The sequence below is a fragment of the Oculina patagonica genome, chromosome 4, assembly GCF_052425735.1.
Source record: "Oculina patagonica isolate OP01 chromosome 4, crgOcupat, whole genome shotgun sequence".
Lineage (NCBI taxonomy): Eukaryota > Metazoa > Cnidaria > Anthozoa > Scleractinia > Oculinidae > Oculina > Oculina patagonica.
In genome coordinates, this window is record NC_135761.1 from 14,119,607 (window position 1) to 14,143,465 (window position 23,859).

Here is a 23,859-nt window from a genome sequence, read left to right on the forward strand (position 1 = left end):
TCTCTCTCCTTTCACCACGTCTCTCAATAAAATAATTATTTTTACAGTCTGTTCATAGACCAGTGTACTACAGGTAGTATACAGCCTGCTAGCCTAGCCGCCCCCTCCTCCCAGGCTATTAACTTTGGGCTCCTGCGGTGGATGATTTTAACAAGCTCGAACGTATTTGGGATAAAAAGAAAACATTTTCCTTTTACCCGCTCGCTAGCCAAAAAAACAACGTCTCTTCAGGGCAGACAACTTTTCAGTTTTGCTTTGGCTCGGTTGTAGCTGAGAGTGTAAGAGAGGGAGATTCAGTAAATTCTTACATGACGTAGCAAGCTTGATAACTCGAGTAGTCCCAGGACTAGCCGCGTCCAATCCAAGATGGCGGATGAGGTGTCTCCAAAGCGGTGCAAGAGTAGTGACCCCATCCAAATGGTTACTTGTCAAGGCCCAGTTAATATCGCCGTCATAAAATACTGTACGTCAAATTTATTCATGGTTTATTGTCTTACGTAGGCCACTTTTATAGTTTTTGATAAAGTAAACCGTACTTATTTCACGAGAAATGAAATCTTTTTTCCAGGGGGAAAGAGGAACGAAGAGCTAATTTTGCCGCTGAATTCTTCACTTAGCGTCACTCTTGATGTAAAGGAGGTAATAAAGTCGTCAAATATCTTTGTTTCATTGATCTACTGTCAGAAACAAAAGTATATTAAAAACACGCACACAAAGGAAACTTTAAGCTTACAGGCAAATTTCCATATGTTACAGTCAAAATACTCAGCGAGTGCCGCCTAGAATTCCATCATAGTTTTGATTAACAGCGAATAGATTACATTATCCATTTCAAACATTCAAATTTAATTTAAATTGAAATTCATCCAACCATGAACACACGAACACATGAACCTGTCAAAAATTAACCAATCAAATTGGTTTATTTTTGACAGGTTCACATGTTCATGTGTTCATGGTTGGATGATCTGCAGTATTCAAATGAAATTTGAATGTTTGAAAAGGATACCGTATTTACTTGAATAAGCGCCGCCCCCGAATAAGCGCCGCCCTCAAATAAGCGCCGCATTCGGGACAAAAAAAGTAATAAGCGCCACCCCCGAATAAGCGCCGCAGTCCCGATGCGGCGCTTATTTGAGAAATTCCGTATAACCAAAAATAGCACTACATAGAAACTCCAAAACAGCCTTGGAAATTCCTTTTTATCAAAAGCGACGTTTCGCATTTGAAAGTTATTATGTTTTACCGCTCGCCTATAGGGAAGATAGTTTGTTTATTAACATTGTTTTTGTTATTTAAATGTCCAACAAGTTAAACAAAAGAACTCTTTGTTTCACTAGCCAATAGTTTTGTGGTTGGCACATTAATTACAACAGGTGACGTCAACGATATCTTTGCTATTATTTCTTTCTATCCAAAATTCTTACAATACGCAGTTCTTTTAACGTTGTGGAGGTAACCTGAGATCATGCCCTCCCTCCCTACTTACCACTCATCTTTGCAAGGGAAAAAACGCCTGATCGCAGGTTATTGTGGAGGCCGTGAGCTTTGTCGAGACAGCAAGCGCAACTACTCTCTTCGGTAAGAGACGTATACTAACAATCAAAAGACCCTTCTTTTAGTTACTGTAGAAGTTTCGTTTAGATTAGATTTTTTGCGGCGGCCAAATTTTAAATAAGCGCCGCCCTCAAATAAGCGCCGCCCTCGAATAAGCGCCGCACTTGAGACGCGAAAAATTAAATAAGCGCCGCGGCGCTTATTCTAGTAAATACGGTAATGTAATCTGTTCGCTTATAATCAAAACTATTATGCAACCCTCCAAGTTTACTTTTTTCCTTAGTGGCCATTTGGCCACCGACTGCTAACTAAAGTTTGGTCTCCAGTGAAAAATTTTAGTCGCCAGGCTGGCGACTTCAATTCCAATTTTGGCGTCAGCTCCAAATTTTTAGTTGCCATGGCGACTAAAATGGTCTCAACTTGGAGGGTTGTTATATAATTCTAGGCGGCATTCGCTGAGTATTTTGACTGTAATTTTGCTTTAGCTCCACTCAGTCACAACTGTTGCAGCCAGTAGGAATTTTTCTGAAGATTGTCTATGGCTTAATGGAAGGTAAGCTTGTTTAAAATTTGGTGTCTTTTTTTTAAAAAAACTTGTTATCAAAATTAAGGAAGATTTTTTTCCCTCCCACCCCTTCTCTTACTAAATCCCGAGTAGAGAGCCTGCTCATAAGCTAAGTAATACAAAATCTGCACTTGGACCTAACCGGCCAATGCTGTGAGCTTATCCTGGTATGGTTTCCATGACACAACAAGAAGCTAACAGAGCTTAGAACTAAGCCTGAAGGTTTGACCGCTAAGTATAACTGGTTTTTGCATGAAAGGCACTGCGCAGCACAGTGAAACCTTTGGAAAGGCCACGAGTCATGTGAGTCAAGCAAGTCACAGGAATCACATGGAGGTCAGAGACTTGTGTAAGCAAAGTGGGCCAGAATTTCCCCAATGACATCATTTATTAAATTTCACTCTAAGGACCAGACAGATTGTGCCTGTAGTTGACGCACTGTAGGTAAAATCTGTGGTATTAACTCGAGCACTTGAAAGAGAGCTTAAGATATCAATTTTGCACGACAAAGAACAAAGTGAATTCAAAAAATTAAGCTTTTTCATTGCTTAAGTGTCCATGAGCACACATTAGGAATCACGCCAGTAGTGACAGTCCTGAGTCATGCAAACAGTTGTGTGATTTACACCCAGAAGCAGCAGCTGACATTATCACTGAGACTGCATGTCTCAATATATTCCTCTCTGTAAATAGTTAATTTGGTTCCCGTAAAAGGCTTGAAAAAGCACCCAAAAACTTAAAGGAAGAGCAGGACGTTAAACAACATCATTTTCAGGGCATTCTTGTTTTTATTTAGGAAACAGGATGTTGCTGAAATGCCCAGGATTCAAAAGTGTTTATTCAGAAGTAAGTCAGCTGTTGTAGAATGAACAACTACTGTGGAATCCTGATTTTTCAAGCCTCAAAGGGAAACAAAAATTGGTTCAAAGAAATTAAGTTTGAGAAATCGGGGGTAACATTGCAGAGTTTTACTTTTTGAAAGAAATCCAAGAGAAACGTCTTATGGTTTGTGTTATTAGGAGGCTGGAGAAATCAAGTATTCAAGAAATCGTGAAATAATAATTATTATTTTTACTCAGTGGTGGTACAGTTCAGGGCCCAATCAAGCCTTGTAATACATGTGTACTAAGTAGTTTTGAAATTAACCTGATTACTCCCTTGTAAATAATTGTACGGCACAAGGTTTCAACACCAATACATTTGAGGTTAGCATGCCGGTGCGAAACTTTACTTTCAATTGGCAAAAAGTCAGTGGTATTTTGTTTTATTGAATCATTACCAGAGTTACTTATTTATTTATTTTGTATTTTTTTTTTGTATTTTGTATTTTATTGTTTTTTTTTTCTAGTAAGGGAGCTGTCTCAGGATCAGTCTTCTAAAAACAACAAGTGGGCAGAACTCAGGGATGGTCACATTCATATCTGTTCACAGAATAATTTTCCTACAGCAGCAGGTCTGGCATCATCTGCTGCAGGGTATTCCTGCTTAGGTATGAGCAGACATTTGTATGTAGATAATGTTTTTTTCCTGTTCAATGCAAAAACAGTTAATAAATTTGGCATGCACCTTTCTAAAGAAAATAACTAAGAAAAACATCCTTCAAACTTATGTCACTGACCCTGGGGTTAGACTGTTGAAATTTGAAGTATGCAGCTGGTTTGAGTAGAAGGACCAACTGTTTGAAATAATTTTTCTTTTATTACTTCAGCTTAGGGGAAAAGAAGCAGACTTCTTTGTGTAAAGTAAAATGAAGTAGATGACACTTTTCGTTGGCTATGAGGGTTATTGCAGAAAGCACCGCTGGCTAACATTTGGTTAAAGCAAAATGATAGATCTTACGTGAAATGTACTATGTACTTCCCTAACTTGTAGTCCCATGTTCAGGTTACAATTTATGGACCTGTGTGTGTCCTTCAGGAGTATTTTCCAATTAACCTTGTGAGTCATTTTTAGGTTGCTCATGTTTCTTTTTAAATTTGACTGTTTTCCTTTGTAGTTTTTGCTCTGTCAAGATTATTTCAAGTTGATGGTGAACTGTCAAGGATTGCAAGGTGAATTTATGAAATATTGCCAAGACATGCAAGGCAATAATAATATGTGTGACAAATAGATATTGCCAATAAATTCTTAAAGCCTTAATCTCTTTGAGTAAACACTGAGTATCCTTCTTCAATCTTGGGCCTCTGTTTCATCGTCAATAATCAAGAGACAAAATCTAGGAACCCGTTTACCATAAAGTACCACTATTTCTTTATAGTTGATGATTGAAGTAAATGAAAGTCTGATCAAAGCAGTAGGTGATAGAGAACTTAACTTCTGATTCCTAGCTCAGACTGCAGACTAGTATCCTACTAATATTATTAAGCTCACCAGGTGACCAATGCAAATCTTGAGTAGCATATTATTAAGGAAGTGATTCCAGCATTTCAAATTTTAAAGCAACTTTAAAGGTAGTCTTAAGTGAGCTTATTTCTTCTGGGTAATTATTTATAACCTGAAAACTGTGATCTGTATTCTTAAATTATTTTTGTATGGCTTCACAGGCAGGGTTCAGGAAGTGCTTGCCGCAGTATTTATGGAGGGTTTGTGGAGTGGGAAAAAGGACAAATGGATGATGGATCAGACAGCATTGCTAAACAGGTGATCACATTATCATTTAAATATTCTTGTTTTACAAGAGCTCATGCCTGGACACGATCTGCAGATCTCAGGAAATTAAAAGTGGTTAAAAAATACATTCGGTCACATCAAGAATCTAAGAAGTGGTATTCTGTAAACCCTCTTACGTGCATGTAGTAAATGAATCCAACACAGCAGCAATAGTTAGTAAATGTCCTATTGCCCTACAAGGAGTGACAATTACAGGATAATTAAGCTGTTGTGAGTGTCATACGTATTTAGGAGGGGTGGTGGCCAAATGGTTGGTTGAGAACACCCCAGATGGAAATCTCCATGTGCTTATATATTTTGAGAGTGACAGATTAATCTCAATATACTTTTCTCCTTCCTGAGGTGTGTAGAAAATAGTTATTGTCAGTATTATTCAAAACATATTTCAAATTACAATTACGGCTGCTGGTTTGTCTTCAAGATGGCGACCTATGTTGAGAAAGCAACTGACATAATTTTTTTTGTCAGTGATGAAACAGAAAACCTTGCTGACATTGGTGGCGTACAGTTGAATGACAAAGTGGTGTTTTTGTGGACACAGTTACTTCAAGATTGTAACCATAACAGACTGTCTCACTGCCGTCTTAAATCTTTATAACGTAATAACTTGCCAGCTACAACTTAGCTGGCCTTGGAAATCAATGACACTTGAGGAATTGCTTCCCAGAATCTGTCTATTGCTACAAAACGTTGATATTAATTTAATATTATTTTATTTATCAGACTGCTACAGAAGACCACTGGCCAGGATTGAGGGTGCTGATTCTAGTGGTAAGATCACTGAAAGCTAGCTTTCTATGCCCTCTCGTCAACTTCCATTTTAAATTAACACCCCCTCCCCCCCCCCCCCCTCTCTCTCTCTCTGTGCTGTGGGTATAGAAAACTGCTGCTTTTTAAACTGACTTGATGTGTCTTGATCTTGATTGCATCCCTAATGTCAAAATCTTGATTGCATCCCTAATGTCAAAATCAAGTGCCGTATTTACTCGAATAAGCACCGCGGCGCTTTTTAAATTTTTCGTGCCTCGAGTGCAGCGCTTATTCGAGAGCAGTGCTTATTTTTTGGACGCCACAAAGAATCTAATCTTTTACCGTAATTGAAAGTAGCGTCTTTTGATTGTCAGTATTGGTCTCTTGCTGAAGAGAGAGGTGGCGCTAGCTGTCCTGGCAAAGTTCACGGCCTTCACAACATTTACAGAACTACGTATTGTAAGATTGTTGGATAGAAAAAGGCGGTAAAACAATCACTTTGACCTGCAAAACATCGCTTTTGATGGAAAGAAATGTCCAAGTTTGTAGTGCTGTTTTTAGTTCAACGGAATTCCTCGATTAAGTGCTGCATCTGGACTGCGGCGCTTATTAAGTTTTTTGTCCCAAATGCAGCACTTATTCGAGAGAGGCGCGTATTCAGGGGAGGTGCTTATTCGAGTAAATACGGTAAGTGCTATAGCAACTGTTACTTTTTACCATTTAAACAGGTAAATGAACACAAAAAAGGCACAAGCAGTACTGAGGGGATGAGAAGAAGTGTTCAAACCAGCGACTTACTCAAGGTAAGCAATAAAACAAAGATCGAAGGCCTAATTTAAAGAAATTCATAAGCAGGTGATGTAGGATCAAAAATGTTTTCTGCGTCCATTTTTCCAGTTCAGGTCTGAAATGTGCGTCCCCAAGAGGATGAAGATAATGAAAAAGGCAATATCAGAGAGAGATTTCAAGACATTTGCAGAAACTACAATGAAGGTAGCCATTGTTTTTTCGTAGCCTGCTGTTTTATGTCCTTTCACGTTTTTATCAACTGCAGTGTTAAAAAGGTATCTGGCGCCAAGCTTGTCTATGCATCTTATCATTCTAGCGTTGAAAAGGTACATACAAAAGCATGGCGGCCAAAGTGCAAAGTAAATTGCGTGTCACGGTTTTGTGTTGACTGCAGGAATGTAAATCTGGAACCACCAACATGTTCTTCAAGGCGTTAATTATAAACACCAGCAACTCAACTAAGGCCATCAGAGTAAATTGTGCCAGCTGGTACTGTTTAAGAAAATACACATACGACTTGTATGGCTCTACATTCTTCGTGCTGTAGAAAACAGTCTCAGAACAATATTTTCTGGACTTGCTGCTAGCCATCCGTGCTACAAACGTGAGCTCCTTTTAACTGCACACAATTTTAGAAACACATTGTAAAACTTTGCCATCACGTCAATAACTCAATTATTAATCATGTGATAAACGATGGCAAAATGTTAATTTTTGTGCACCTTTAATGTGACTCACAAATACCATGGGGGATACAATAGGTTTTGTATCGATTCTAGATATTTAGATCGTTCATGTTCTTCTAACTGGTGTCCTAAAGCGTACAGTTGCTTTCTTAAAAACGTCTTATACCTCCTTGGGAAAGGCAGCAAAAAAGTTAGACTTCTATTATTTAGTTAAAATGTAATTATACACGACTTTTTCGGACAAATTTTGATATCCGATACGTGAACTTTGTGGCATGGTAAAAAAATTAAAAAGCGTTTTTGACAATTATTGTATCAACTAAATCATTTTCTGCCTTACTGATACCTTTCAAATAAAACTTTTGTGCTTTTTCTTTTTTCCAGGAAAGTAACCAGCTACATGCAGTGTGCCAGGACACATACCCGCCCATTACACCACCATACATGAATCAGATCTCACACAGAATTGTTCAACTGGTGACCGAGTACAATAACGTCCATCATGAACTTAAGGTACGGCAATCTACGATTTATATGTTTTCCTCCACTCCAGGAAATGTCTTTCTTTTCCTAGCTAAGAGCTTATTAAAGTCGCGCTTGGGTTAGACAGGGTTGCCAGAGGTCAGGGAAAAATAAAATTTTTCAAGGTCACGGAAAAGTCAGGGAATGTTATTTTGAGTCAGGGGAAACTGGCATTTTGGAGAAAAGTCAGGGAAAATTGAAATTATATCACCACTGATGTAATACCGTCAAAGGCTGGAGACATTTTTCAGGTCAGTAAGATCTCAGCGATGTTTTTTCTTTTGGAAATCGAGGCTGAAGACTGCAACTAACGTTTTACCCTTTGATTTGAAGTTTCCTGCACAAACGTAAAACCACATTCTTATTGCAGGATTTTAATGATCCTTTTAACTACAAATTCTTTAGGTTGCCTACACGTTTGACGCAGGACCCAATGCATGTTTGTTTCTAATGGAAAGTGATATTGCTGAAGTTTTGGCTCTGATCAAACATTTCTTCCCCCCAGAAACTCCAGACAGTGGGTAAGTAAAGTTGATTAAAAAAAGGTGAAATTATCGCACTGGCTTCCCCTCCCACCCCTTCCATTTGTATCGACTTCCAGTTGTATCGCGAAGTTTTCTCCCGCGTTGAATTTTAGTTAACAAATAGAAGGCTGTGAACAAACTACACCTTTGACTGGGGATTAAACAAGAAGTTCTGCTAAAAAAGGGATGGTACCTCCCACATTTCACACCTTTCGGGCACAAAATGCAAATTTGTATTTTTGCAGTCATAGCATTTTGTGGAGTCAAGCGTCCAACATGCTGAACATGTTTCAAAATTCTCTCGAAACCAAAATATACCATTGACAAAACTGACTCTGATGGAACTTGCTAATGTTAAACAGAATATCCTTTGCAAAAATGATATACGTTTTATCAGTATCGGCGTGAGAATGGCCAGGGCAGGCCACTTTTATATCAGGACTTCATGTTTAAAAACACCACCACAGTACTTCTTGGTCTTGGGAACCTCTAATGAGACGCACGCACTAGTTCCTGAAATCGACAATGACCATCTTTATTGCTTTTTCGTTCGGTAATACTAACCTATTCTGTCAACAGATTTGTTCAAGGAATTGAAATCACTGCCCAAGCCACTCTAGCAAAGGTATATACAGATTCTCTTACAGCTTTCTTACACATGGCAAATGACTTGCTCATCTTCCACACTTTTGTTTGTTCTTGAAGGGTCCTTTTCATTCTGTCACTCACAAAACCTTGTTGTATTTAGGATCTTCTGGAATCGATAACTCTTGAACCATGTCAGGGAGCTGTCAAGTATATTATCTCAACAAAGGTAACCAAGATTGTATTGGAATTAAGACTACAGGGAAGGTTTTTTTACAGCGAAAGATAAGTTGTTGATATTTTGTATTTTTCCTTTCAAGGTTGGTAGTGGACCAAGTGAACTTGGGCAAGAATTTAGCCTTCTTGATGAATATGGACTTCCCAAATCGTGACTATCATTTTACTGCCATATGTGAAATGATGACTATTACAGTCACTACGGTTGATAAATCAATTTTTAATGGCAATGGTTTCCACTGAAGCCTGATTGAAACCAGTTGCAGATTGGTTCACAACTCCGAGATCTACCGAGGCATTGAGGTGCTATGGTTGCCATGGGTTTATTAACTTGTGGGTAGCTGGAAGTTGAAATCGATCTCTCCAGTTTTTGGTTCAAAACTGACAGCATATCTAATACCAGGAACATTGTCTTTTGCAAGAGTTGCATCTTGAATCTGAGCTGGTGACTGCATGAAGTATACACCTTGCTTGGTGTGCCGAACCCATTTTAATTTAGATGTTTCTTCTGTCAGCTCTTGGTTCTGAAAGGAGAAAATACAAGGGTAGTATAATTTCACATTTAGACAAAGGGACTGTGTCACGGCTGAGTTAAGTTTAGAGCGGTTTTCACTTGAGTGTCGAAAGTAGTTGCATTTGCTTTGGTTTTGCATTACTACGCTCAGTGATTGGCTTAAAAATATCGCGCCGCTTTCTCAGCCAATCAGAACTTAAACCAAAACCAATCGTGACTCGCTTGCGCACGTTTTCCCGCGCTTCGTACCAGCTACATGTATTTGCTTCGAGTTTTGATTGGTTCACTGGATTGTCTGTGTCCTTTGTGATTGGCCGGAGTAATTACTTTGGTTTTGGTTTTACGACACTCAATTGAAAACTGCTCTATTTTATTAAGTTTACCAAATACTCGCTATGAAACTTAATAATTGCAGAGACGTTACTTCTATGGATCTAAATGTCAAAACAATAGCTTCATTACAACTAAATGTGTCCCCGGGCGTTATAATTTTAAGTTGCAAGCGAACGAGTTCAGTCCAACAGAATTTCAAAAACCCATATCGCAATCCGTTTCAATCTTCGCTAATTTTGGCCATCCGTACCGTCTTTTGTATTTGCTGTGTTATTGAAATGTTCCTTCACTGTTTTAAAGTGGTTATTTTTATATTTCACCGAATTTGATGGCCATTTCCCAGGCCTAATTTTGGCTAAAATCCGTGACACAGTTCCTTTAAATAAAAAGAAAACAAGCAGTTAAGAAGTCTCACCGGCTGTAATCCCGTAGTGACGGTTAGTTTTTCTGTTAAGTGGAAATCCATCCATATTGCAACACCGTGAAGAGTACCTGGCCTGTAAAAAGGAAACAAAGTTTTTGAATAAAATGAACACGAAATTTTAAAACATTCGAAAATAAATACAGGGATCAAAAATAATAATTACGATGAAATTTACACCTAGAAGTGAAACACGGGTGTGTAAAAGCATTGAAGTACATTCACGCTTTCGCCTGTTTCAGCAACTCAGGCTATGGTGGAACGCACGATCTAAACGCGACTCAGAACGTAAACGTTTATATCGTCTCTCCTGCCTCATTCGGAGAGCCTGATTTACAAGACACAAATGCCTGCGGCGGACAGGACAATTTTAGCTGTGTATTGATGTGTGTACTAGAAGTAAACAAAGGCACTGATTCGTTATCAGACTTCTACTTCTTCAGAAGTACACGCTCACAACGAGGAATGAGGCAACTCTAACAACAGTCCTCGAATTTTTTTCCAGGGATAGGGGAAATTCATTGGTTAATTATTTTTTACTTGCTCATTTACCTTGTCAGTTTCATATCTCCTTCAGCTGTCATTTTCTGACTTGGTACATTTGAAGTGAAGTCAAATTTCATTATCATGAATTCCTGAGTAAGAGCACGGCAGGGATATTCCCACAAATGATGTGGCTCCAAGGCTATGCCGTGACTTGTTTCATTGTTTATTTCTTCATTTGTTAGCTTTGACCCCTGAAAAAAAGAAACATGTAAGAAACGTTAATTCAAACAGAAAAGCCATGGGAATGTGCCCTCTTATGCATCATAAACGATCGAATCTTGTAAAAGAAGCCATTTCTCCATTGAGGCAAGTCATTTCCTGAATGGAAAAGAGAATAACGCGCAAATCTATGAAGTATATCGGAACATTACAGATATTCAAAATGTACAACTTTAAAATTCGTAACGTTGCTTATTGCAGCTGCAGTTTTCAGTGAGATGCTTACTCTGAAATTCAATCCTCGCCCAACGGTGTACGCTTTTTGCTGCCGTCAATCGTCTTTGCGAACCTCTCGGAAAACAGAAAGAAAATCATTTCAACCGGGTCAAAAGTTCACCTCTGTCGGTTGTGTTTGGTAGATTTCGATACATTTTGTTTGTTTCTGTTATTCGTGGTTCGTTGGCTGTTGCCATAATTATGATTGAGGGTAGCAAAAAACGCAATCGTTAGTTGGATTTTGAATTTCAGAGTTTGCATATCACTGAAAACCACAATAAGTCTAAATCATTTCCTAACCTCGATGAGTTTGTCAAACAAAGAGACATCAAATCCTTCCACAATGTTCACAGGAGCATGGAACTTCCAAAGATCGTCAAACTCAACTGAAATAAGAAATCAAAAGTTACTAACATCCCGTTGACCTTTGTGAAGCTCGATCCGGCATTTATCGCCGCTCTAAACCCAAATAAAGTTAAATCCGATAAAAACAGCATGTGAAAATAATGATAACACAGTTTGAAATTCACATAACACAGCAATCCCCCCTCCCTCCAAAAAAGGGCCTCTTGTGTGGGTAGAAATTCAATGGGGAGGGGACGGGGGTATGAACCTCCCGCACCTTTTGTTTAGTTGTTCTCACCTCTTTTTTTCCATTTCTATAGCAAAATATTACGTAATGTTGCGCAATTCTTCCCAATTTCTCTCGACTCCCGCTTCCTTGAAAATCCTGCTTCCAGCACTCTCTTCTCCAGCCTCCCCGCCCACTATTCTCCCAGGCTACCCCCCCCCCCCCCCAAGCTGCAGATAGGGTAGATGGTGCTGAGGATACTTATGTCTACACCCAGCCTTGAATAACTGAAAAAAGTCTATTAAGCTCAACCCAATAAAAACAGCATGTGGACATTATGATAGCACAGTTTGAAGTTCACATAACACAGCAGTCCATGCCCTCCTTCCCACAAAAGGTCTCTCTTATGCATAGGACTTCATCAATCAGGGGAGCTTTAGATTGCGATCCTTTCTTACTGCTGATGCTTAGATCTACACCTAGCCTTGAAAAACTGAAAAAAATGTTCCCTCCAAAAGACTGACCTGCTATTGCTTTCAGTGTCGCACTCTGGGGCAATATCTTGACTCCTGGTCTGCATATTTTAGCGGCCCTGGCTGCTGCATACCAGAAATACAAGTTGTGCCATGGAAACAGACCACTTGTAAAAAACGGTTCACCTAAAATAACATCGACCTATGAAGAGGATACAGAAAAAACTCTTTATGTTTATTTCTTTCAATAATCAATAACGAATTCCGTTCCAAAATGGCCGTCATTTTTTGTCTGATCAAGTTTCTGTTGGAAGCAAGCGGTGACACTGACTCGAAAAGAAATGAAATAAATATTCTATACTGGGAGGTTTTGGGGTTTAAATTTTGGATGCCCCTGTGATTTCTCGCTCGTTACATAGGAACATAACCTTAAAACTGCATGCAGTGATTCATTTTATTGCTGTTGGTGACAAATGTTTGTTCTACGCAAAAGTGAAGGCCGTTCTTGGAATGGATCTTTTTACTATTTTGTAACAGGGCCGGATAATCGGGACCTTTCTCTTGACTGGTTGAGAGACCGCTGTCTCACCTGAAAATACATGTTACTGCCTAAAACAATTTTTACCCCCTTTTCAATTTGTAGTACTTTGCCATGGCTACAGATACTTTGAAGGGATTACGTTTTATACGAACTACACTTGGCTTACGAAGACTGTGACTGTATCTAAGGACTTAATCACAGAGATGACTGATCACGCAGCTACAGCTGGAGTGAAAGTAAATACTTACCTGATCGTTAGACAAGTCTTCCACTTGCAGATCTGCTGCTTCTTTGCTAAGAATCTCAATTTTGTCAGCTATTCCATTTAATGTTGTTATCTGAGAAAGAAATGCAAATGAATTTTTTTTACTACGTTTATTTTACTATTTTACTGCGAAACGCAAATGACATTATTTTACTATGTTACTACTTATGCTGAAAGTATGCGACTTGAGAAAATTCTAATTTCCACTTTCCAAAAATTACAATACAGGCAGTACCAGCGTCAATTCTGAAGGCAATGTTACACGAGGCAGTTTGGCTTGCAACTTTCAACGCAACAAGCGTTGCATTGCCAGCTTCCAGAAATGTTGCAGAAGAAAAACCTTTTTGCAACGTTGAGAGTTGCAAGAAAAGAACATCTATCCTCTGATTTTCGCAACGTTGAAAGACAAGTTACAGCGTGTGGCACGTCAATTGCAAGTTGCAATGCAATTTTGTTAAAAATGGGCCAATCAGAGCGCGCCCTTTGCTCGAGGAAGATTTCAAGATGATACTTTTCAGAGTAATGCCATGCTTTTCATTTGTCATCGTTGTGTTGCAAGTTGCAAGGAAAATTGTCTCGTGTTATGTATGGCCTTGAGTTATGATACTCGCATATTAACCTGTTGCAGGCATCCAGTTAGTGGATGAAAGAATATTATTCTATAATAATCCACACACAAGACCTTAAAATGATAAAAAAAAATAGAAAAATAGTAAAATAAGAAAATAGTTTTAACTCACCTTCCTTAAAAGCTTTTGATATAAAACAGCTGAATCTAATGTAATGACCTGAAAAGATTTCACAAATTTATAAGTATCCAGAATGATTGATTATGAAATTCACCTGTGTTCCTATATTCCTATGTCCCAGAGCCACTTGTTTCACCTGCACATGATTCGATAGGCTAGATTTTAACAAAGAGAGTTTTTAATAAACTGTTTTTAACTCTCTTGTAACAAAGGAATTTTTAAACAGTTCATTTGATTGGCTGTTCCTTTTGCTAAATTCTTGTCAGTAGAAGTTCACTTTGAACTAAATAGAGTATTGTAAGTAGAGTAATTTAAGATGGTTTCCGCCGAACATTCGAGCAATACAGGCAAAAATAAAGTTACCACAGAGATCTCCTAGCTTGGTAACAGTTTGAGTAACTAACAAAAACGTGCCAAAACTTTAGCACTCAAGTTGACCCCGCCAAAGAAAAATGGATTTGAAATTATCTACATTTCAGTTAAAAAGGACGTTTCACGCCAGTTTAAAACAAAATGGCGCGCGTTTTAAACATTTACGAGGTTGACCGAGAACGCTAATTTTATCGCGGGCACTAAGACAAATGAATTTCAGTGAGATGTTCAAATAGTATATAAAATGTTACTGTACTACTACTAGAGTAGGTTTTGGTATTTAATTTTTGCACTCATTGCTCGAACTTTCAGCGGAATCCGTCTTAAGTGCTGTATTGTAAGAAGCACCCTTGTGTAAGCATTGTAACTGATGTAAGCGATGTAGTTAGTAATGTGAGTAATAGTAATAAGTAGTGCTTCCTACTGTAATGTTATGTATTGTAACTTGTTTGTGTCTTGCAATAAAAAAAAATTAACTTTGAAATATAGCGTACCTTTTCAAATCCAGACTTAGCTGCCATGACAGGAAGCAGCGATCCATCACTAACGCACAGACATCTTGAATTACCTTCTGCAACCAACTGTAAAAGGATTAAATTATTATATTATACATCTATGCCAACTCTTCCGGATACAGACCGAATCTCCCGGTCTCCCGTACGGGTCGTCAAATCTCCCGGAACGCAGGAAAGGTCTAAAAATCGTCACACTTTTTGGCCGAGGGAGAAAATTAAAATTTGATTTGTGATGACTTGGTGAAGCTATCCTTAACGCAGTTTTCGAATTGAGAAGATATCTTGACGCAATTGGGGGTCTCCAGGATCTCGATTTTTTTAGGTTGGCATCTCTGATTTATAATATACTATTAAATTTTATTGATGACCTTATAAGAATTTCGGACATCCTTGGCTTCAAGATCTATGATGAGTGAAGTAATCTTGCAAATTCATACCGAATAGAAAGGCATTCCCGTCCAGCCCAGGAAAATCAGCAAATAAGTGTTTTTATCTTGTGACTCTAATTTGTGCTGTGGAAACCCAGTAAAGGTTGTGGGCAGTCAGTTGGACGCTGGAGAGACGAGGGGGACAAGAGAAAAAAACAGAGAGGTTCCATTACTAACAAAAGAAATGCACGCAAAAACAGGAAGTCCTCCTGACCACCGTGACCCTGTCCCCTGCCCCCAGCCCTTCCAATTTTAAAATTTTGTTTTTGGTACAGCAAACTTTTTAACAAGTGATATGTGAAGAGGCCTTAAAGTAGTTATTTACCTGTTTCAATGCTTGTTTAAAAGCTTGTGACCTTTGCCTGTCATTCAACATAGCAAATCTATGACGACTCCAGGTAACATGGGCTCCACATATGCACAGTGGACGATCGACTGATGTTACAAATCTGAAGCATCAAATGAGCAGACATTTAACATGTAAGATAACAATGGCAGTTTGCTGCCATGCCAAAAGTAGCACTAATGTCTTATATCTTGCGTTCCTCATGAAAACCTTCACCTGCATGCAGCTTGGGTTCACACACTAAAAATTCAATCTCGTGAAAATGGACTCTCATGCTTGCATCTGAGATTTTACTTGGCTAAAATTGAGGACAACTGGTTGTCTCTCAACCCACATGGTCATATCAACATAACAGAGGCAAAAAGAAAAACTACCCAGTTCAAACAAATGGCATGTGGTTGGACATACCTACTTACTGGCGTGACATCAAACCAAATGCTGTAGTCATCATGACAGCAATGAACATTCACTTTGTCACCTGTAATAAAGAAATGTTACACTGACTGTCATAACAGAAAGCTTCACCATTTTGTTTTGTTACTTGTCAGGTAATATTCCAACAAAATTAACAATTGACAAAGGGGAAAAATCTTACTTTACAAATCTCAAAAACTAATGTCATGTACATCACATTTGAGCCTTGTTACATGTAATATTGAATGACCTAGCTCACCATGAGTCTCCAGGACTTATGTGCAGGGATGTAGCTAAGAAAAAACTAAGCTGGTTCATCAACAAGCCCAGCTGGCTTTTCTGGCCTTGGCAGCTCTAAAAGTTTACCTTAGTCTTTGGTTTCATGTGAAATTTCAGCCGTATTTTAGTTCTCTCTCAGCTGTTGAAATTAACCGACAGCCGGCCCTAAGATACAACCCTGTATGTGTAGCTCAGTGTTTAGAGTGCCGAATGGTGTGCGGAAGATTATGGGTAATATGATTGCTGTGTGGGCCTTGTGGCATGGCAAACTGAATGCAGTTACTTAATACTCCAACAACTATTGCTGACAAAAATACTGTCACTCCAGTAACAATCTTGTATCATAGGCATGCAATTAATGCAAAGGATTTACAAACTAATGACTGGTCTACCATAAATCAATAATTATGCTCTTGAGTACAAAACATGCATAGACCTTTTAAAAACTAGCTGATTGCAGACTCCTATTCAATGTCATGGAATCCTCTTAACAATAACAACGAACAGTTTTAATGATTGCATAGCTACATAACTCATACACCTTTCTAGAAGTACTGTAAGTTATTTTTACTAAATATTGCCTCGTAAAAACCTGATAATTTTGGATGCATACCTTCCTTCATGAGTAGCGGTCTCTTTAGGAAATAAACTGCTTGCATCCAGTGATCCCTCCACTGCAAACAGAAAGGGAGATAACACACCATTAGAATACAATATGAGTTGAAAATTCCAATTTTAATAACTCGAAGGGTCCTCTCCTACTGCTACATATGCAGTAAACTGTGCAAGCGAATTTCATTTTTATTTGCAATTACCCATTACCCATAAGAACTTGCCAGTTAAGGGGATGTGAAAAATTGGATCAATTTAGGTTTCTGGGAAACTGCTCACCTACCCCTCCCCAAACCTAACATTTTGCCCAAAGCGATAAGTAAGGGTTAATGTTAGGTTGGGGAGGGGAGGTGGGTTCCCAGAAACTTAATTGATCCGAAAAATTTAACAGGAAATTAAAAATAGTACTCGGTGTCTGTGAGTACATAATTTGCAAAAACCAAACATTAGGAAACTAGTAATGGAGGAATGTTCAGAATTTTCAGGACTACATGGATGGTGGTTGAGCTGACTGCATTAAGCAGAGTTGTCACCCCCTTTAAACTGCATAATTTTTGAAAGGAGTGACTCTCTCATTGACTGGCCTTCATTTTGTACAAAGGACCTAACAATCTTTCAAAAATATTAATACCTGACAGTCATTTCCATCAGGGTGGGCCCAACGTGGTGCAGTTGTCAAGGTGATGTCACCGGCAATGTCCATATCTAATGTCCACCACATGACCACTCCGTGAGCAAGGCCAGACTGCTTTACCAATGTTTCAGCATGATAATTTGACACTGCTTTATCACTGTTGATTTTGTCTTTAGTGTCTGGTATGGACACCCTATTTGCACAGTCTGAATTTGTTGACGTACATTCACTACAAAAGTCAAACCTGGAAGATGGAAAGGTTATTGTTAACGATAACTTAACAACACATTTCATGGTAAATGGGAGGTACAGCCAGGGTTTTAAGAAAGACTCAGCATACGCCAGGTATTCTGACATGAATCCCTCATGGCTAAAATTCATGCAGTCCTCCTATTAAGACCAGGAGATGTTCCAACTTCTTTTACTGATACCTAGCGGGAGCTTCACAAAGGCAGCCACCTTCTTCAAATCTTATAAGATTGCATTGGGTATAGCCACGCACAAAGGAAGCACGCAAGAAGGCAAGGAAGCAAGTTGCAAAACTTATCTAAAATGAATCTTGAATTTGGATGGTACTAGCTCTCACCATCACAACATACATTGAAAAGGAAATTAGGTAGACCAAGGGCACCTTCATATCCTTGGTTGACCTTAGTTATGCTTCAGCAAGAACACACAGGATTGAGTAAAAGTAAGAAACAAAGAAATACAAACTCGGCAAATTTCATCAGGCTTTTGATTTTTTAATGTCTGAAGGTAGGGTTTACCTTAGCACTGGGACAGGTGACGTCAAAATGTGAACTTCTTCATCAGAGAGTTCATCTACATGGAGATCAAAAGCACTGGCTGTCCCACAGCACTCCTGCATATCAGCTGGTAGGGTAACATCTTGATTGTCTGACATCTGAACAGAAAATATGATAAAGAACTTATAATAATATTAAGCAAAGACATACTAAGCCATTTAAGCATGCACCCCCCTGAATAATCTACCTGTTCCCATTTATACTTACAGGGTGGAGAGAGGCAGAGTGAGAGTAAATGGGAATTTGCAGTGGCATTTCCACAGGGAGGATAGCAAAGGATTTATGTACAATGACGCATGATAAACAAATTAGTTCTTCCACAACCTCGAACTGATTATCTCAAGAAAAGTCTTCTCGTACAGCGGAGCTCAGTTGTGGAACAACTTACCTGTAGACCTAAGACAAGCATCTTCACTGGCCGATTTCACAATACCTAAATTTTAAGTAAATTTTAGACACAGCCTCCATTAAAAGCAGACTTTTCTTTTGTTATTTTGAATTTGTTGTTATTAAATTTTTTTAGTTAGTTAGATAGGTAGATAGTCCAGTAACTTAATTGACTGATTCCACAGGGAGGAAAAACCGTGTATAAATAAAGTTATCTTATCTTATAACAGGGTGGATCCAGGATTTTTCTTAGGAGGGGGGCACCACAAAGGAATAGCGTAACTGATTTTTTTGGGCAGAATACCAGTTGTATCAGAAAGCCGCAGTGCATCTCAGGAGGGGGTGTGCACCCCTGCATCCCTAGGTCCGTCCCTGGATAAGGGCAAAAACTAGACCATGATGCATGAAAATAGCTAGAAAAGACATGCGATTAATGAATTGTTGACTTATTCTGCTGGTTCAAGTATATGTGACATGTGAATTTGGTTACTATTTGTGCGTGAAACAGGATCTTGATCATTGTTCCTGATTGAACTGGAATTTAGAAGTGTTGGTATTATTGAGGGAGGAAAACTGCCAGAGAACCCAGAGAAAAACCCTTAGAACAAGGACAAGAACCAACAGCAAACTCAACCCACATATGATGCCATGTCCAGGAATCAAACCTAAGCCACACTGGTGGGAGACGAGTGCTCTACCCATGGCACCACCCCTGCTCCCCTCAAGTAAGTAAGGAGAGTAACAAAGAGTAAAGTGTCTTGTCCATTGCAAGACGACATAGTGACCTTGGCCAGGGCTTGAACCCAATCTGCTTGATCCAGATTCTAACATAATTATGATTAAATTAAAACTATTTTGCTAGGTTGAACCGTCTTTGAACTGGAATATCTAGTTACCTGTTGTGGATTTAGCTGATGCATATTCCAGAGTGCCTCACTTCCCACAACTTGAGCATAAATTGTAGCTGCTGCCGGAACACTGACAAACCCTGGCTAAAAGGAAGTAACAGAAATTTAAAGATCAAAACTGCCCCCCGGACATCATGCAGGCCAGCTTGTTTCAGTGTAAATTATGACTGTAAAATATAATTACTGTATTTGGAAACATCACTAGCAATCAACTATATTTGTACAGTTGAAACCTCTCCTTACAGAGAGCTCTATAATAAGGACACCTCCCTATACCGGTATGCCTATATGGACAGCTTACTTTGTCCAGAGAGAGCAAAATTCCTATGAAATCCTCCAAAAATACCGAAACTCTTCCCTTTCCTTCCATCTCTGTTTTAAAGAGGTTCATCTGTACTTAAATATTTAATTTTAATTGTCAGCATTTCCTTCATAAATGAATGAATTTAAAAAAAAATGCCAAACCTCAAGAAGTCGACTGCAAGCATCCCTTAGAGTTGGTAGAGCTCCCTCACCAATTAGTTCTGTGTCCCACAGTTCTGTTACTAGCAAATTAGCTCTGCTTTGGACATCTCCATCTGTAAAAATAACCAACAGTTCTAAGCAAACTTTCATTGTGTGGTTCCAGAAATTGTCCATACTCCCCCCACAGAAGGGATTGGAAATTCCTGGGGGTAGAAGGTGTCTCAAAGGCCAAAAACTTTATGGAAATGTATGAAGCTTAATTGGAATTTTCAGAGGGGGTGAGGGGTATTAGGAAAAATCACTTCCATGGGGGAGGTATGGATAATTCATGTAACTACACATTAACCTGCTGCCTAGCTAAATGGAAGGTGGGTGCCTGGGATATCCAGGGGCTTCCACTGTGGCCAGCCAGCCCCTAGACAGAATACTGCTCCCATGGCTTGCAAATCCCCGCAACCCAGCCTGCATGAGCCCCCATTCCAGGAACCCGTCAACACTGATTGAATCAGTGGAAGGAGAAGAAATAGGGGAGGGGGGGTGGGGTGGGGGAACGCTGAGCAAAGCCGCTAGGAAAGTGCTCAAAAACACGAAGAAGACCGCTACGATGACCACTAGTGCTTAAAGCAAACAGGCTGCTGAAAAACGAAGCTGCAACAAACCATGTGAGCCTGCACTTAACCAGGTGACCACTGGCCAAAGGCGCCCGCTAGCTCATGGCAGTTAACTTTGTTAAATGCCCCAGATTAACTTCATTAAAAGTCATTTAACTAAATTTAAGGACGGTGCCTCCTATTGCTACTGCGCACTTGTTTTGCGCATCACGCAATGCATCGATCACACTGGGCGCGCGCGCTTTTAATTAATTTGCTCGCGCAAAATGACGAATTCAACTACGCGAACAAGCGCGCGACTAAAAATCAAGAAAGTTTTTTCTGCGACGAAAGCCAGTTTATGGACATATCCTAAGCCAGGAAGAGCGGAAAAGCAACATATAAGTAACCATTTACCGCTAACCACTGAAAATGGCTCACATTAACAGTTAAAAACAAATCGCTAAGCGCTAAAACGTTACCCGCAAACTGCTAACCGTGACAAATGGCGTAGTGCACGCGCGAGATGCAAATATTCAACTCGCTAGGGAGGGGATAGGAAAAATGTAACAAACTCCAAAAGCGATTTCATAGAACCTGAAAACAACTGGTATAACTTTTAAAAACGCGTGGTGACCCCCACTTTTTATTTTATAAAATGTAAGTGGTAAGTCTATAGAGCACATGTTTAATTTTTCATCAAGTGAAAAAAAAATTAGGCCGATTTTCTGGCCGTGCAAGTGAAAGCTGCTAATGTCAAAAATGGCTCAAACGCAATTATTTTGTTAATTAAAACGCGGATAACGCAGTTCCGAAGACATTATTTGTTAGTTATTGTAAAGATTGTTATATTTAATGTTGATTTTGTTCATGAAAAACCAATTTCAAATGAAATTTGCAAGGAAATTGTATTTAGTTTTACTTTATTTTAAAATGCCACGTCAGCACTTTTCTCCAGATTTCAAACCTAATTATCTCAAAAATTTGCGTGGCTACCCCCAATTTTCTTTTTGAATTTTAGTAGCCCTTGGTAACATCTACATTTCTTGTATAGTCATCGGCCGGGCAAAAATACTTTGTTATTAGTAGGCACCGTCCTTAACAACAACAGATTTCAAAACCATGATAATTGTTATTAATGATCTCTTTATAATAACCACCCTAGTGGGGCTCAGGATCAACAGTAATTTGGTACTTTTCTGTAAAGGGCATGGACAGTGACTTAATGGTTTGTAATTGTTGTCGTGTTCATGCTGTGCAAGGTTTGACCATTGAAATAACTGTCTTGGTTAAAGGTAAGAACATGCATATGGGGCACCAAACTGTCTCTAATTTTCTGATTTGATTTTAATATATAATTATATATCTCTTGCCTGGGGGACTATCTACTAACTAGGTATCTATAGAACTCCACATATAATATGTATAACCGGTAAGTAACATTGATCATGAAAACTCTTTCATTAGCCCTTAAATACCTCTACTTTTGTTAATTTTAAACTTATGTTAACTTTTAAAAAGGGGACACCATTTTACCTTTTCCTGTTGTTAATTCTGTCGAGCGCTTTCCAATAACCGAGATCTTGTCACCAAATCCATTCCTCTTGACAATCTTACTAGCTACTTTGGCGATAGGTTCAAATGCCTAGGAAGGACAAAATAAGTAGCACATCAGCAAATGATCAAAAATGCCTGAATTCCTAATCAGTTTGGTTGAAATTGAAGATGTAACTGACCTCACATGCAGTGGCTTTATCTGCTCCACTCCTTGCAGCCATCATAGCCAGCAGTCCAGTCCCTGTTCCAATATCTAACATATGAACATTTTTGCCACCATCTTTGAGTTTCTTCACAGCATCCTTGGTAGCCTGATAGTATTTCTTGTTCTACAAAAAAAAAAATCCTTGTTTGCTAAACATTCCAGACTACCAATCTGGAAAATTTCTCTCTTGAGTAGTCCTAAGCTAATTAAGCCATGATTTAAATATAAAAGGTTATAGCATTTTGTGCTCTGCTATCACCCCTATATAGTTTTCTGGACCAGATAGAGCCTAGTGGTGGAGGACTGGGGGGCAGGGAGCCTGGGAAAAAGGGGCGCGAGACGGGAAAAGAGAGGGTAGGAAACAGGATTTGCAAGGTGAGGGAAACAGGAGATTTAATTGGGACAAAGAGGAAGAAATTACTTTAGAAAGGTAAAAGGTATGGGAGGTGGGAGGTTCAGACCCCTTATCCCTCCCACCTTCCGCAACCTACTCCAGGTATGAGATAAAAGCTTGTCTAAGACAAACAACCCGCCACTTCCAAGTCGCCATTTCTAATTATTTAATGCTTCTTTCCATTCATTACAGTACCCATTTATGCCCCTTTTAGTGTGGAAATCTGGGAGAAATCTCCTCTTTAGGTGCTTCCCACCTTTGCTGCAGACAAAGGACAACAAAGGAAAAGGAAGGAAGATTTATCTTGGAATGAGGCAGACCCACAAAGAGCTACGCATATCAATCAGAAGATTGCTTCAAATATCCAAAATTTACTCAAAAATTCAATAGAGTATGTATTCTAAGCATAAAATTTCCTTAATATCAGGGTGATCGGAATACTTGACCGGTAGACCAGTTAGATTTGGTCTGTATCTGGGACTTTTCCAGATCATCCAGGCAAGTTAGCATGCAGAAAGGTATGTTGCTAAGCAATCAGACATCTTCGCTTCTCCACATGACCATTTGAACATTCCATTTTGGGTTCATCAGGCTATCCTGTTTTTGATAATATGGCAACTCTTTCCCTACTTAAGATAATATGTGCCAAGAAACGACACTTGTTACTCCTGACAAACAGTTCTTTGAAAATTACTGATTATTTTTTTCAGATTAAGCTGTGAGTTTATTCTAATTACTAAACTTCCTGATTTTAATAAACGAAAGTTAATGATTTTTTACCCTCTCATCATCATGTAGCATGTCTGTATAGGCTGACCTGGGAAGAAAAAATAAATAAAAATTAATCTTACAACTAGTATCCCCAGCAGGCAAACAGACCACGTGAATTCACAGAGTACAGTGTAACTTGGTTTTCTTACCTCGCTATTTCGTTCCGCATGTCATAATCTTCATCCTCAACTACCCACTCCATTTTTCCTGTGGTTGGGCTAAACCTTTGTGAAAACATTCCGCTCCTCGATTGACAAGAGAAGCTACAAAATTTCTTAGATAACGAAAAAGCTCTTCTCATGAGGACATCCCCGCATGTGTGACTTCGGTCTTACATGAAGTTGTATCCTGACTCGAATTCTAACAGACCTTTTGATTGGACGCTCTCCAGATACTGGCCAATGAAATGACGCGTTAGTATACCACTCCCGAAAAGAACGCCT

The 23,859-nt window shown here is 39.0% G+C and overlaps 2 protein-coding genes across 2 annotated transcripts; one reads left to right on the forward strand and one right to left on the reverse strand.

Annotated features, from left to right (window-relative positions):
• The first annotated feature begins 352 nt into the window (after positions 1-352).
• On the forward strand, positions 353-9,925 carry LOC144649578 (diphosphomevalonate decarboxylase-like). The gene is made up of 15 exons (XM_078509089.1): positions 353-463; positions 569-639; positions 2,043-2,110; positions 2,919-2,968; positions 3,471-3,611; positions 4,119-4,173; positions 4,666-4,762; positions 5,516-5,563; positions 6,271-6,345; positions 6,440-6,535; positions 7,402-7,530; positions 7,945-8,060; positions 8,643-8,688; positions 8,812-8,877; positions 8,969-9,925. Exons 1-15 carry the CDS (start codon positions 367-369, stop codon positions 9,038-9,040), a joined length of 1,227 nt encoding a protein of 408 aa, XP_078365215.1. The 5' UTR covers positions 353-366; the 3' UTR covers positions 9,041-9,925.
• On the reverse strand, positions 9,212-23,748 carry LOC144649577 (protein arginine N-methyltransferase 7-like). Its single transcript, XM_078509088.1, has 19 exons — positions 23,566-23,748; positions 23,426-23,462; positions 22,226-22,375; positions 22,026-22,134; positions 19,900-20,012; positions 19,423-19,518; positions 18,101-18,237; positions 17,331-17,577; positions 16,701-16,761; positions 15,803-15,872; positions 15,374-15,497; positions 14,600-14,686; positions 13,725-13,772; positions 12,968-13,057; positions 12,230-12,380; positions 11,435-11,520; positions 10,706-10,890; positions 10,148-10,229; positions 9,212-9,409 (listed from the first exon to the last, which is right to left on the reverse strand). The coding sequence occupies exons 1-19, from the start codon at positions 23,715-23,717 to the stop codon at positions 9,212-9,214; spliced, it is 2,223 nt and encodes a 740-aa protein (XP_078365214.1). The 5' UTR covers positions 23,718-23,748.
• Between the last annotated feature and the right edge of the window lie 111 nt (positions 23,749-23,859).

Bases quoted from the DNA above. Each gene is read 5' to 3' on its own strand.
- LOC144649578 (XM_078509089.1), top strand. From the start codon at position 367: ATGGCGGATGAGGTGTCTCCAAAGCGGTGCAAGAGTAGTGACCCCATC. The intron at 2,969-3,470 runs GTAAGTCAGCTG...TTTTTTTTCTAG, and splicing joins TCAAAAGTGTTTATTCAGAA to TAAGGGAGCTGTCTCAGGAT. The intron at 6,536-7,401 runs GTAGCCATTGTT...TCTTTTTTCCAG, and splicing joins TTGCAGAAACTACAATGAAG to GAAAGTAACCAGCTACATGC.
- LOC144649577 (XM_078509088.1), bottom strand. From the start codon at position 23,717: ATGAGAAGAGCTTTTTCGTTATCTAAGAAATTTTGTAGCTTCTCTTGT. The intron at 22,376-23,425 runs GTAAAAAATCAT...TTTTTTTTGTAG, and splicing joins TGCTACATGATGATGAGAGG to AACAAGAAATACTATCAGGC. The intron at 20,013-22,025 runs GTAAAATGGTGT...TTATTTTTACAG, and splicing joins AGAATTAACAACAGGAAAAG to ATGGAGATGTCCAAAGCAGA.